The 12,135-nt window shown below is 44.3% G+C and overlaps 1 protein-coding gene across 1 annotated transcript; it reads left to right on the top strand.

Annotated features, from left to right (window-relative positions):
* The first annotated feature begins 8,959 nt into the window (after positions 1 to 8,959).
* Positions 8,960 to 9,913, top strand: LOC133777372 (transcription initiation protein SPT3 homolog). Its single transcript, XM_062216921.1, has one exon. The coding sequence runs from the start codon at positions 8,960 to 8,962 to the stop codon at positions 9,911 to 9,913; it is 954 nt and encodes a 317-aa protein (XP_062072905.1).
* The last annotated feature ends 2,222 nt before the right edge of the window (positions 9,914 to 12,135 follow it).

Genomic DNA, 12,135 nt, shown 5'->3' on the forward strand with positions numbered 1-12,135 from the left:
TTCCAGGACTGACCCATGCCTTTCTCAGTATCTGTCTAGTCTCAGCCTTCCCTTCCCACTCCTTTTGGGGGTCAGCTCTGGACTGGAAGCGGCTCCGACTCGGTCCAATTCCGTCTTCTGCACCCTGGCGCATCCTCCTTGGCTTCAGCTTTGCCCTCCACTGCCTCAACCCAGAGTTCAGATTGCCAGTTATGCAGGGGAGGACGTCCCTCCCCTACACAGCCTGGAGCACAGGCTTGTGCAAGACAAAGACCTGAGATGAACTTCACTTGCCAGGGAGGGGAGTTCGGGGTTCAGGAGTGCTGCTGCCCACCTCTGGCCCTTCAGAATGACACTGCACATCTTTATGCCCCTGCAGAACAGCTTCCCCTGGATGACCTCATGGGGCAGAGCCTCCATGCTCCCCTTCTTCTGTCTTTACCTGACTTCCACCCACCTCCACCCCTACTCTCTAGCTGGCTTCTTTCAACTCTGATTGCCTCTCCTCAAAGAGCTCCCCACCTCCTAAGATTTATCTACTTATTTGAAAGTCAGAGTTACTGTGAGAGAGGGAGAGGGAGAGAGGTGTGAGCTCTTCCATCCACTGGTTCCCTCCCCCTGCTGTCTACAATGGCCAGGGTGGGGCCAGGTCAAAATCTGGAGCCAGGAGCTTCTTCCAGTTCTCCACTGTGGGTTTAGGGTCCCAAACCCTTCAGCCTTCTTCCAGTGCTTTTTGAACAAGCCATTAGCACGGATCTGGGTTGGAGACACAGGAGTCCTGACAGGGTGTTTGGACCACAGAAGTCAGCACTTGGGGGAGAATTATGGCTACATGCAGAGTGGCTGGAGGCATATGAGGATTGGAATGGGATGCAGGCATGATAGACTTAAAGAAAGACGTACTGTATACAAAATGGATGGAGACTGAAGGAGCTGGTATATACTAAAGAAACAAGGAACAGAAGCTTTAAAGAGGTGGCTTGGGTGACAGAGATTGTTAAAATGACAAAAATACAAGAATGGACATGGGTTCCAGTCACATGAGATGCTGAAGCTTCAGATAACATATGGATTCCAGAAATAAGATTAGAGATAGCTGGGGACTGTATACAGAAGGAAGCAGACAGGGCCCATTACTACCTGATTTGGAAACACAGGAACGAATCCAGGAGGTGCAATATCAATTGTCACAGTGGGTGGAGACCTGCTTAGAGAAAATTTATAGTCTCAAGTAACTATGTGAGGAGACTGAGAACCAGTCATGGTGGCTCCCTTCTTAAGAAATAAAATGAACTATAGAATTGAATATACAATAGAAGAAAGCAAACATAGAGGCAGGTTTCAATTACCTGTAGTAAAACCACATAACAGAAATAAGGAGAAAATTTGTTTTTAAGGACTTATTTGAAAGGCAGAGAGAGAGAATCTTCCATCCCCTGATTCACTCCCTAAATTCCCAAGATGGCCAGACTTGGGAATATCCAAAGCCAGGTGCCAGGAGTTTTCTCCGGGTCTTTCATGTGAGTGCATAGGCTCAAGCACTTAGTCCATCTTCTGCTGTTTTCCTAGGCACATTAGCAGGGAGCTGTTTTGGAAATGTTGCAGCCAAAACTTGAATCAGTGCTTATATGGGGTGCCAGCACCACAGGTGGTGGCTTTACCCACTGTGCCACAATGCTGCCCCTGGAGAAAAAGATTTTTAGAACATATCAACAAAATTAATGAACCAGTAAAAATCATTAAAGAAAAGAAAGAGAAATGCTACACAAGTAACCAATTTCAGGAATCCAAACAACATCATTCTTCACAAAATTTATAAACCTTAATAAGATAGTAGGAAGATTTTGTGAAATAGGAGTAAGATTTTCTAAAGCAGAAACCAAAAGCCACCACATTTTGGAAACCAGTTTTGGAAACCAATTTCAGAGACAACTATTGCATACCACAAGAAACTTCTATATAAACTAAGTAAGTTGAATCAATATTTGAAAAATCAATTTAACCTATGAACAAATTCCTCAACCAAAAGTTCAGGCCCAGGGGCTGGCACCATGGTGAAGTAGGTTAATCCTCCACCTGCAACACCAGCATTCCATATGGGCGCCGGTTCAAATACCGGCTGCTTCTCTTCCAATTCAGCTCTCTGCTGTGGCCTGGGAAAGCAGTAGAAGATGGCCCAAGTGCCTGGGCCCTGCACCCACGTGGGAGACCATGAAGAAGCACCTGACTACTGGCTCTGGATGGGCGCAGCTCTGGCCGTTATGGCCATTTGGGGAGTGAACCAACAGAAGGAAGACCATTCTCTCTGTCTCTGCCTCTCACTGTCTGTAACTCCACCTCTCAAATAAATAAATAAATAATCTTTTTTAAAAAAAGAAGTTGAGGCCCAGAACTATAGAACATTCCAAATATTCATGGAATGAAAATACTCCTCAATTTCCCAGATTCACCCAAAGTGGCAATAAACAAAGATTATGTTAGAATTTCTTCTCTGAATTCAGCATTACATTAATGACACAGATCAGAATATGAAAGGCAAAGGAACTTAAGATCATCATTTGTACAGAAGAGATCAATAACAAGCAGGATACATTAGAAGATGTGAAGGAGAGTGACATTCCAAAATAAATAATGTAAATAATTCATGTGTAAGAAAATTCAAGAAAATCACATGATCATTGAGATTCAACATTGAAAACTTTTATTAAAATTCAACTTCTAATCATAAAAAGAAACTGTTAGCAAAATAGTAAAAAAAAAGAGCAATTCCATTATTATAATTAAGGTCGGTTACAATGAACCTATAATAAATAGCATAATTAACACAGAACACTGAACAATTTTTCCCAGGTAGTAAACCTGGACAAAGTTTCGTCTCTCAGTTTCTCTTTTCAACATTTTCCTGGATGTGTACTTAAGGAAATTAAACAATAAAAAAGAAATTTTAGGTATACAGTTCAGCTTTTAAGCAATATGTGTTAATTTACAGCTGATTTGAACCCTGGGTACTTGTTCTATCCATGATGAAATATGAAGCAGATGAACAAACCAAGAAAGCAACTTTTAGTAAAAGAGTTTATTGAAAAGAACAGAGAGATTGAAAGAGCAGAGGGGAAGCTCCTGGGATAGGGCCAAGAGGGTCTTCTTCAGAAGGAAAAGGCTGTTGAAAGGAAGTGATCTGGGTGTTTCATGTCCATGGAGAGTTTATACAATGTCTTTTGAGAAAAGCATCTCTCATGCGGTGAGCTCATCCTGCCTTCTCTCCCAATTTGGTGTGACTTTTACTGGGCAGAGAAAAAAGTCCATCTTGGGGTGTATCAAGGGGGAGCTGTTTATCTTATTTATTTACTTTTTAAAAGATTTATTTCTTATTTGAAAGGCAGAGTTACAGGGAGGGAGAGGCAGAGGCAGAAAGGACCTGGGCCATCCTCCCCTGTTTTCCCATGCACATTAGCAGGGAGCTGGATTGGAAGTAGGGCAGCCAGGGACTTGAACTTGTGCCCATATGGGATGCTGGCTGCAGATGATGGCTTAACCCACTGTGCCACAGTGTCATCCCTGCTGTTGATCTTTACTGTACCTCTGAGACTGCTCACAGACAAGTTCAGCCACCTGCTCTTCTGAGTGAAGCTGGCATCAATGTCTGGTTTTCTCTCAACTAATCAATGAAATTTTTCATTTCTCTTTTATTATCATACTTGCTTTCTAGCTCAGGCCATTTTCCCAGCTAGGCTAAGAAATGGTCCATGTTACGGGAAGGGCTCTTTGTTTTCTCTATTTTTACCATTCCCACTCTGACTCCTTTCCTTCATGACCCTTTATATAGATAATCCAACACAATCTAAAACCAAACATGAGCTGATAAGAAAATTATGCAGTGGCTGCTGGGTAAAGCTGCCTGCCTGTGACACTTGAATTCCTGTATAGGCATGGTATTGAGACCTGGCTAATCCTCTGCTGATCCAGCTCCTTGCTAATGACTCTTGGAAAAGCAGTAGAGGATGGCCCAAGTTCTTGGGCACCTGCACCCACGTGAGAGACCCAGAAGAAGCTCTGGGCTCCTGGCTTTGGCCTGTTTGATCTCTGGGATTTGTGGCCATTTGGCGAATGAACCAGCAGGTGGAAGATCTTCTCTTTATGTCTTCCCCTCTCTGTAACTCTGCCTCTGAAACAAATAAAAATATCTTTTTAAAAAAAAAGAATTAAGTGGGGTCGGTGCTGTGGTGAAGTGGGTTAATGCTCTAGCCTGAAGTGCTGGCATCCCATATGGGCACCTGTTCTAGTCCCAGCTGCTCCTCTTCCAATCCAGCTCTCTGCTATGGCCTGGGAAGGCAGTGGAAGATGGTCCAAGTGTGTTACTATGAACCACATGGTTTGTTGAACATCATGTGAAGAATATCTGAAGATATTACATAAATCAATATTTGTCTCATTTCTCTGACAGATATTCACTTTCTAGTTTGTACATTGTCCTTTAATATTGTTCCCTATTTTTATGGGTACATAATAACACACTTGATTGTTTATGTTGATCTTGTACTCAGTAATCTTGCTTAATTATTTTTTTAAGATTTATTTATTTGAAAGAGTTACACAGAGAGGAGAGGAAGAGAGAGAGAGAGAAAGAGAGAGAGAGAGGGAGCGAGAGGGAGAGAGAGGCCTTCCATCTGCTGGTTCATTCCCCAGTTGGCTGCAACGGCCGGAGCTGCACCGATTCGAAGCCAGGAGCCAGGAGCCAGGAGCCAGGAGCCAGGAGCCAGGAGCTTCTTCCAGGTCTCCCACGTGGGTACAGGAGTCCAAGTCCTTGGGAGTCCACGTGCGAGACCTGGAAGAAGCTCCTGGCTCCTGGCTTCAAATCGGTGCAGCTCCAGCCGTTGCAGCCAACTGGGGAGTGAACCAGCAGATGGAAGGCCTCTCTCTCCCTTTCTCTCTCTCTCTCTTCCTCTCCTCTCTGTGTAACTCTGACTTTCAAATAAATAAAGCAAAAGCCAATAACACAAAGACAAGACCCAGATTCCAGTAAATAGTCGTCAGTTGTAGCTCAGGTGAAGAGTATTGCAAGCTAGCGGGCTTTAAGGTTCCAACAGGATCATGGAGAAGGGAGAAGAGAGATCCCTGGCAATGGGATCATCAGGGAGGCGACAGCGGCCCCTGCTGTTAGGAAGGTGAAGCTGTGAAAGACGAGCCTCGCTCTGCACTGTCTCCACCCAGCACCCCAAGGGACCGCCCTCATGCTAGGGGTGATTCTGATTGGATGCGGCTTCTAGACGTCGTGCGTGCTCACGTTCCGTCTGAACGAACTGTCCAATCAGGGAAGCAGCACAGCCGGGTGAGGGATCTCGTTTTCTGGCGCTGCAGTAGCTGGCTTCCTGGTTCTCCTGAGGGAGCTCCAGGCGGCTCAGCCGGCGCTGCTGTTTGCAATTCCCGCACCACAGACGCCCTCAGGAGGACGCTAGGACCCCCGGGAGCTGGAAGGCGGTGAGTATGTGAGGCGTCCCCTGAGGCCCACGGGCTGTGTGGTGGCCGGCCGTTGGGACCGCGGTGTGGTGTGGGGTCCCCGGCTACAGCGGCTTTGAACCATGGGGCGTCAGCTTTCCAAACTCTGTGGTGAGGATGGCGGAGCTCTCGGGGAGAACTTGAACTTCCCGTAGGAGCCGATTCCTTGAGGGAGGCGGCGGATCTCAAGCAGTGCGCTCGGCGTACGGGTCTGGGTCAGTTTTCTTGTAGCTAATAGCACCACAGCACAGGCTCGGTGCGTGAGAAGGAAGCGGTATTATTGACCTCACGGCTTTGGAGCAGGGTCGAGGGGCAGCATCTAGTGATGGACTTCTTGTTGCCAAAGGCCTGAGGTGGCACAGAGACCAGTGGACAAATGGAGGGGTGCAGAGGAGGCCAATCCAAAGTGGTCTCTGTAGCGCTCCCCTAGGGATAAGCCATCAGTCCATAAACACATGAATGGATCTATCCTGATCACTTCCTGGAGGGCCCCACCCGTTCTCACTACTGAATTTCTCATCACTGGATTAACTGTGACAATGAGTTTCAGAGGGGATAAACCATCTTTAACAGAGAGCATGCAGGCTGGCAGGAGGTCCCTAAATTTCCAGATCCCCTCCCACCTTGCCAAATGACAACTTCACCGTGAAGTACACAACTCGACCCAGTGTTTTTTCCCCCATGATGCATTATTTTTAAAGATTTATTTATTTGAAAGTCAATTACATGGAGAGAGAAGGAGAGGCAGAGAGAGAGAGCGCACAGTCTTCATTCCGCTGGTTCACTCCCTAGTTGGCCACAATGGCCGGAGCTGCACCTATCCAAAGCCAGGAGCCAGGAGCTTCCTCCGGGTCTCCCAGGCAAGTACAGGGGCCCAAGGATTTGGGCCATCTTCTTTTTTTAAATTTTTTTTATTTTTTATTTTTGACAGGCAGAGTGGACAGTGAGAGAGAGAGAAACAGAGAGAAAGGTCTTCCTTTGCCGTTGGTTCACCTTCCAATGGCCACCGTGACTGGTGCGCTGCGGCCGGCGCACCACACTGATCCGAAGGCAGGAGCCAGGTGCTTCTCCTGGTCTCCCATGGGGTGCAGGGCCCAAGGACTTGGGCCATCCTCCATTGCACTCCTGGGCCATAGCAGAGAGCTGGCCTGGAAGAGGGGCAACCAGGACAGAATCCGGCGCCCCAACCGGGACTAGAACCCGGTATGCTGGCGCCACTAGGCAGAGGATTAGTCTGTTGAGCCATGGCGCTGGCTTGGGCCATCTTCTACTGCTTTCCCAGGCCATAGCAGAGAACTGGATCAGAAGTGGAGCAGGCCGGCGCCATAGCTTAACAGGCTAATCCTCTGCCTTGCATCGCCAGCATACCGGGTTCTAGTCCCGGTTGGGGCGCCGGATTCTGTCCCGGTTGCCCCTCTTCCAGGCCAGCTCTCTGCTATGGCCCGGGAAGGCAGTGGAGGATGGCCCAAGTGCTTGGGCCCTGCACCCGCATGGGAGACCAGGAGAAGCACCTGGCTCCTGGCTTCAGATCAGCACAATGCGCTGCCCACAGCGGCCATTGGAGGGTGAACCAATGGCAAAGGAAGACCTTTCTCTCTGTCTCTCTCTCTCTCTCTCACTATCCACTCTGCCTGTCAAAAAAAAAAAAAAGTGGAGCAGCTGGGACTTGAACTCATGTAGGATGCCAGCACTGCAGGCGGCATCTTTACATATCTCCTTTTATTGATCTTAAGTTGCTGACTTTTTTTTTCCCCCAGAATGTTATCAGTTTGATATTCTCCCTGAAAATTTTACAGGGTGATGTCTTCTCAATATGCTGTTAGAACCTCTTTTCTTTTCCTGGGTTTCAAAATTCCTTGTGAGTGCTGACTAAAAATGGCTGAGTTCCTAGTAACTCAGAGTGAATATTATCCTCTGCCTCATTCTTCCTGAACAGCAGTAGAAGAACATTCAGGGAGGCAGCGGATGCCTTAAAACTGGGACATCCATTATATTCACTCCATCTATATAGCTAATCCTTTGGGATGTTAAGATTTCTCTCCCAAGTACAGTTCTCATTCCTTGGAAACTTATTAGGATGAGTTAATTATATGCTGGTATTGATTCATGCACTCTGGATTCTGTCAGCCTTGCTTATGGAGTAAAAACTTTGAAAATGCCAAGAAAAACTCACCCTAGCTAACTGGTTGGAGACCTGAAGAGTAAATGCACTTTGGACACACAGCAGCTTCATTCTGCATTCATGGAGTTGGTTTACTCAGAGGATAGTTTGTACTAATTGAGGCTATCTGGGAGGATCAACTTTGCTGGGTGAGAAAAGGTTTATGAATTCGAGAGCTTATTTGTGACTGGTATAATAAATATGTATTTTCTTTTCTGCTCACTTTCTGGCCTGGGGATCTGAAAACCCTTGCAATTTCCTGAGGGATTAGAGTGGCTCTGATTCTGCATAACCACCCTGTTCAGACAGTAGCTAATTTTATGCTAATAGGAAGACTCTGGGTAGGATTTACAGAAAACTTCAGAAAAGGGACAAGGTGCCAGAAAGAGAAAACCTGCTTTGAACTGATCTCTGCCTAGAGCTGTGTGGTGGGACTGAGCCCTGAATCTGAGGCCTCTGCTAACTCTAGACAAAAGTGTGGAGCTCTCAGTATTAAGTTTTCTGGCTTCTCTAACTAAGTGATCCCACTTTGACTGCATCTCCTTTGTGATGTGGTCCCCAAGACTTGGGTTATGAGTAATGTGAGTGTGGGTTCCCTTGTGAACTGTGGGTTTGGTAGACTGCTTCCCTGAGCTCATTCTCTTTCAGGTCCTTTGTGGAAACTTGCTGCCATTTATTGCAGTTTGCTTACTTGTGTAGGAATTATGTGCCATGATTTGAATGTTACTTCTCAATTGTTTTTGTTTGGAATTTGAATTTATTTAATGATAAGATCTGAAAAAGGAAAGAGAATTTTGTTTTGTTTTGGTTTATATAATAATGTAAACACTCATTGTGTGAGTATGCAGGTAAACAAATGGGCCTTGGTTAGTTCAAAGGTCTTCTTAATTTCTTTTATTTCTGCTCCCACAGGTGAATGAGTCCTGATTCTTTTTGATGTTTTTTGTTGCTTAAAAATATTACTCTGGGCATGCACCAGCACCATCAGTAGTGAGGACATCAAGATCACTACCTCCTTAGTCTGCCAGGCCCCCACCCCAGAGTCAGGGTCATGCCATCTTGCACCCCCCACCCCACACAACTCCTGCCACACAGCCAAATCACCTTGTTCCTCTAGATTCTCTGCCCCTCCACCCCTTTTCAATCCTGTCACGGGCCTCAGCAGGAGAAACCCCACCATCTCTACTCCTGCAGTCTCCACACAGGACATGCAGCCATGCCGTAAGTGTTCTTAAAGCAGAGCTTCTGCAGGATTGCATCCCCACTTGAATATCTCATTCAAAGGTACTTCAAAGAATTTGTGGAAAAAAGTAGAATTAAAAGATGAATAATACTGCAGCTAGCCCAATGTATACCACCACTTCAAATAGTGAAAGAAGTACAGGGAAGTCTATAAGCTTCGTGGCAGAAATAATGAGTATGATGTTTTCTTTGGGTGATGCCAGGAGGCCTGTTCATGAAACAGTGGTTTTGGTAGAAGATGTGGTGCGCACTCAGTTAATTAATCTGTTACGGCAAGCTGCTGAAGTTTCTCAGCTGCGGGGAGCAAGGGTAATTTCTCCTGAAGATCTTCTGTTTTTGATGCGCAAAGATAAGAAAAAACTTAGAAGACTGTTAAAATACATGTTTATGCGAGACTACAAATCAAAGATTATCAAAAGCATAGATGAAGATGATCTTCCAGAAAACAAAGTGAGTGGCAGCAGCAAAACAAACAAAAGACAAAAAATTGTTCAAGACTTCTTCAACTCTATTGACCAGACTGGAGAACTAATGGCAATGCTTGAAAATGATGAAATTGATGAAGTTAAACAAGAAAGAATGGAGAGAGCAGAAAGACAAACTCGAATTATGGATTCAGCTCAATATGCAGAATTCTATAAAAGTCGACATTTAAGTTTCTCCAAGAAAAGTTCCAAATTTCGAGACTGGTTGGACTGCAGCAGTATGGAGATAAAGCCCACTGTTGTCACTATGGAAATTTTAGCAGATTTAGCATATGAAACTGTGGCACAGCTGGTGGATTTGGCTCTTCTTGTGAGACAGGACATGGTAACCAAGGCAGGGGACCCCTTAAGCCATGCCGTTTCTGCAACCTTCATGCAGTATCACAGCTCTGCTGAGAGTGCTGCAGCCTGTGGTATTGAGGCTCAGCGCGATGCCATCCAGCCCTGCCACATCAGAGAAGCTGTTCGACGCTATGGCCACAAGATTGGTCCCCTTTCCCCATTCACAAGTGCCTACTGCAGGAGTGAGATGGCTTTTCTAGCCTGCTGATATGACGGTGGCTGTGTCTGCAACAATAGGAAAGGCAATGTTATACTAAGGGTATTTCTTTTCCCTTCCTTGAACAAAATAAAATACAAGTTTGCCTTCTTGGTGAAAAAAAAATTCTGAATTGTAAGGATATCTTGATTTATATTTTGATATTTGTGATAATATCTTTCTTAATTTTTGTCACTTATGCAATTCATGGAAAATTTTTATAAATGATGGAAAATTTTGTTAGGTTATAGATTGTAGATAAATTCTAATTCTGTAGGAAATTTTGGTAGAGTAGAAAGTTTAAATATGTAATTTTTCATGTATATGCACTTATTATTTGATTTTCCAACACTTGGAGTGACATTATTTACTCCATTTTGTGTTAACTGACATATCTGTATGATAACATGTTGCTAGTTAGTGATTACCACTCATTGTGTGTTATAATGTTGTTTTTATTTATACTGATTATCACTGGTAGATTTGCACTTTTTTGCACAGTTTTATAAGGATATTTTTGAAGATTACTTATTTGAAAGGCAGAGTTACAGAGAGAGTGGGGGGGGGGGAGAGAGAGAAGATTTTCCATCTACTGGTACACACACAAAATGGCCACAATGGCCAGAGCTGGGTTATCTGAAGCCAGCAATTTCTTCCTGGTCTCCCACATAGATGCAGGGGCACGAGGACTTGTGCCATCTTATGCTGCATTCTCAGGTGCATTAGCAGGGTGCTGGATTGGAATTGGAGCATCCAGGACTCAAACTAGTACCTATATAGGACGTTGGCACTGCAAGTGGTAGCTTTACTCGCTACACCATAGTGCTGGTCTGTATAGCTTTTTTCTTACATCTCTTGATGCTCTAGGAATACTGGTAGGAAGTGTTGTAATGTCTTCCTAGAGAACTGCCTGCTGTGTCACTACATAACCCTTGTCATTTTCTGACTTAAATCCTTATTAGTCTTAAGTGAATATTGCTTTTCTAGGCTTCATTACGCTAATGTTATGTTTCTGCATATTATTATTTTTAATCAGTAGTTGTGTTTATATATTTTACCTTAAAATTCTGTATATATGTATCCTAAGCTGATAAGAATGGACTACATTTAGCACATGGAAGTGGTATTTAGAAATATTTATGTAACTGTAATGAATAAAGACAATTGCCATATTCATTATGTTATATATGTAATATTCATGATGAGAATACTTGAATTCTAAGCTCTTAGTCATTTTCTATAGTAGAACACAGTTATTAACTCTTTTCATCATTTTGTAGAACAGACCTCTTGAATGTATTCCTCCTACACAAATGAAATCTGTTCTTTGACCAAGATGACTTCAAGTCCTCTCCATGTGTCTGTATATTTAAGTGGGTTTCCTATAGCCAGCACAAAGTTGGGTCTTGGATTTACTTTTCCAGTATCAGTCTTTGTCTTTGGAGTGCTGAGATAATGCACATTTAAAGTAGTTACTGAGATAGTTAGATTAGTATGTAACATATTTGCAATTGTTTTCTCTGTTATTCTTTTTTAAAACATCTGATTTATTGATTTTTGTTTATTTGAAAGGCAGAGAGACACAAGGAGATCTATCAGCTGTTTTTTTTTGTTTTCCTTTTTAAAGATTTATTTATTTGAAAGAATTATAGAAAGAGGTAGAGACAGAGAGTGGTCCTCCATCCACTGGCTCACACCCCAGATGGCTGCAATGGCTGTAGCAGGGTCCATCTGAGCCAGGAGCCCCCTCTGGGTTTCCCAAGCAGGTGCAGGGGCCCAAGTCCTTGGGCCATCTTCTACTGCTATCCCAGGCCACAGCAGAGAGCCAGATTGGAAGAGGAGCAACTGGGACTAGAACCGGTGCCCACATGAGATGCCAGCACTTCAGGACAGGGCTTTAACCCACTGTACCACGGTGTCAGCCCCTCTATCAGCAGTTTTACTGCTGCAAAACCTACAACAGCTGTGGTTCAGCCAGGCTGAAGCCAGAAGCCAGAAAATCCATCTAGCTTTGTCACATGTCTAGCAGGGATTCAAGAACTTGAGCCATCACCTACTGAATTCAAAGGAAGGGGGTGCTTTCACAGGAAGTTGAATCATAAGTTGAGTAGCTGAACTCAAATCTGGCACTGTGATATGGGACATGGTTATTGAAATTGGTGTGTTACCTTCTGCACCAGACACCCGTGTCAGTTCTTGTTTTTAAATTTCTTCTGTCTTCTCATTTTATTTTT

Source organism: Lepus europaeus, chromosome 18 (genome assembly GCF_033115175.1).
Source record: "Lepus europaeus isolate LE1 chromosome 18, mLepTim1.pri, whole genome shotgun sequence".
Taxonomy (NCBI): domain Eukaryota; kingdom Metazoa; phylum Chordata; class Mammalia; order Lagomorpha; family Leporidae; genus Lepus; species Lepus europaeus.

Bases quoted from the DNA above. Each gene is read 5' to 3' on its own strand.
- LOC133777372 (XM_062216921.1), top strand. From the start codon at position 8,960: ATGAATAATACTGCAGCTAGCCCAATGTATACCACCACTTCAAATAGT.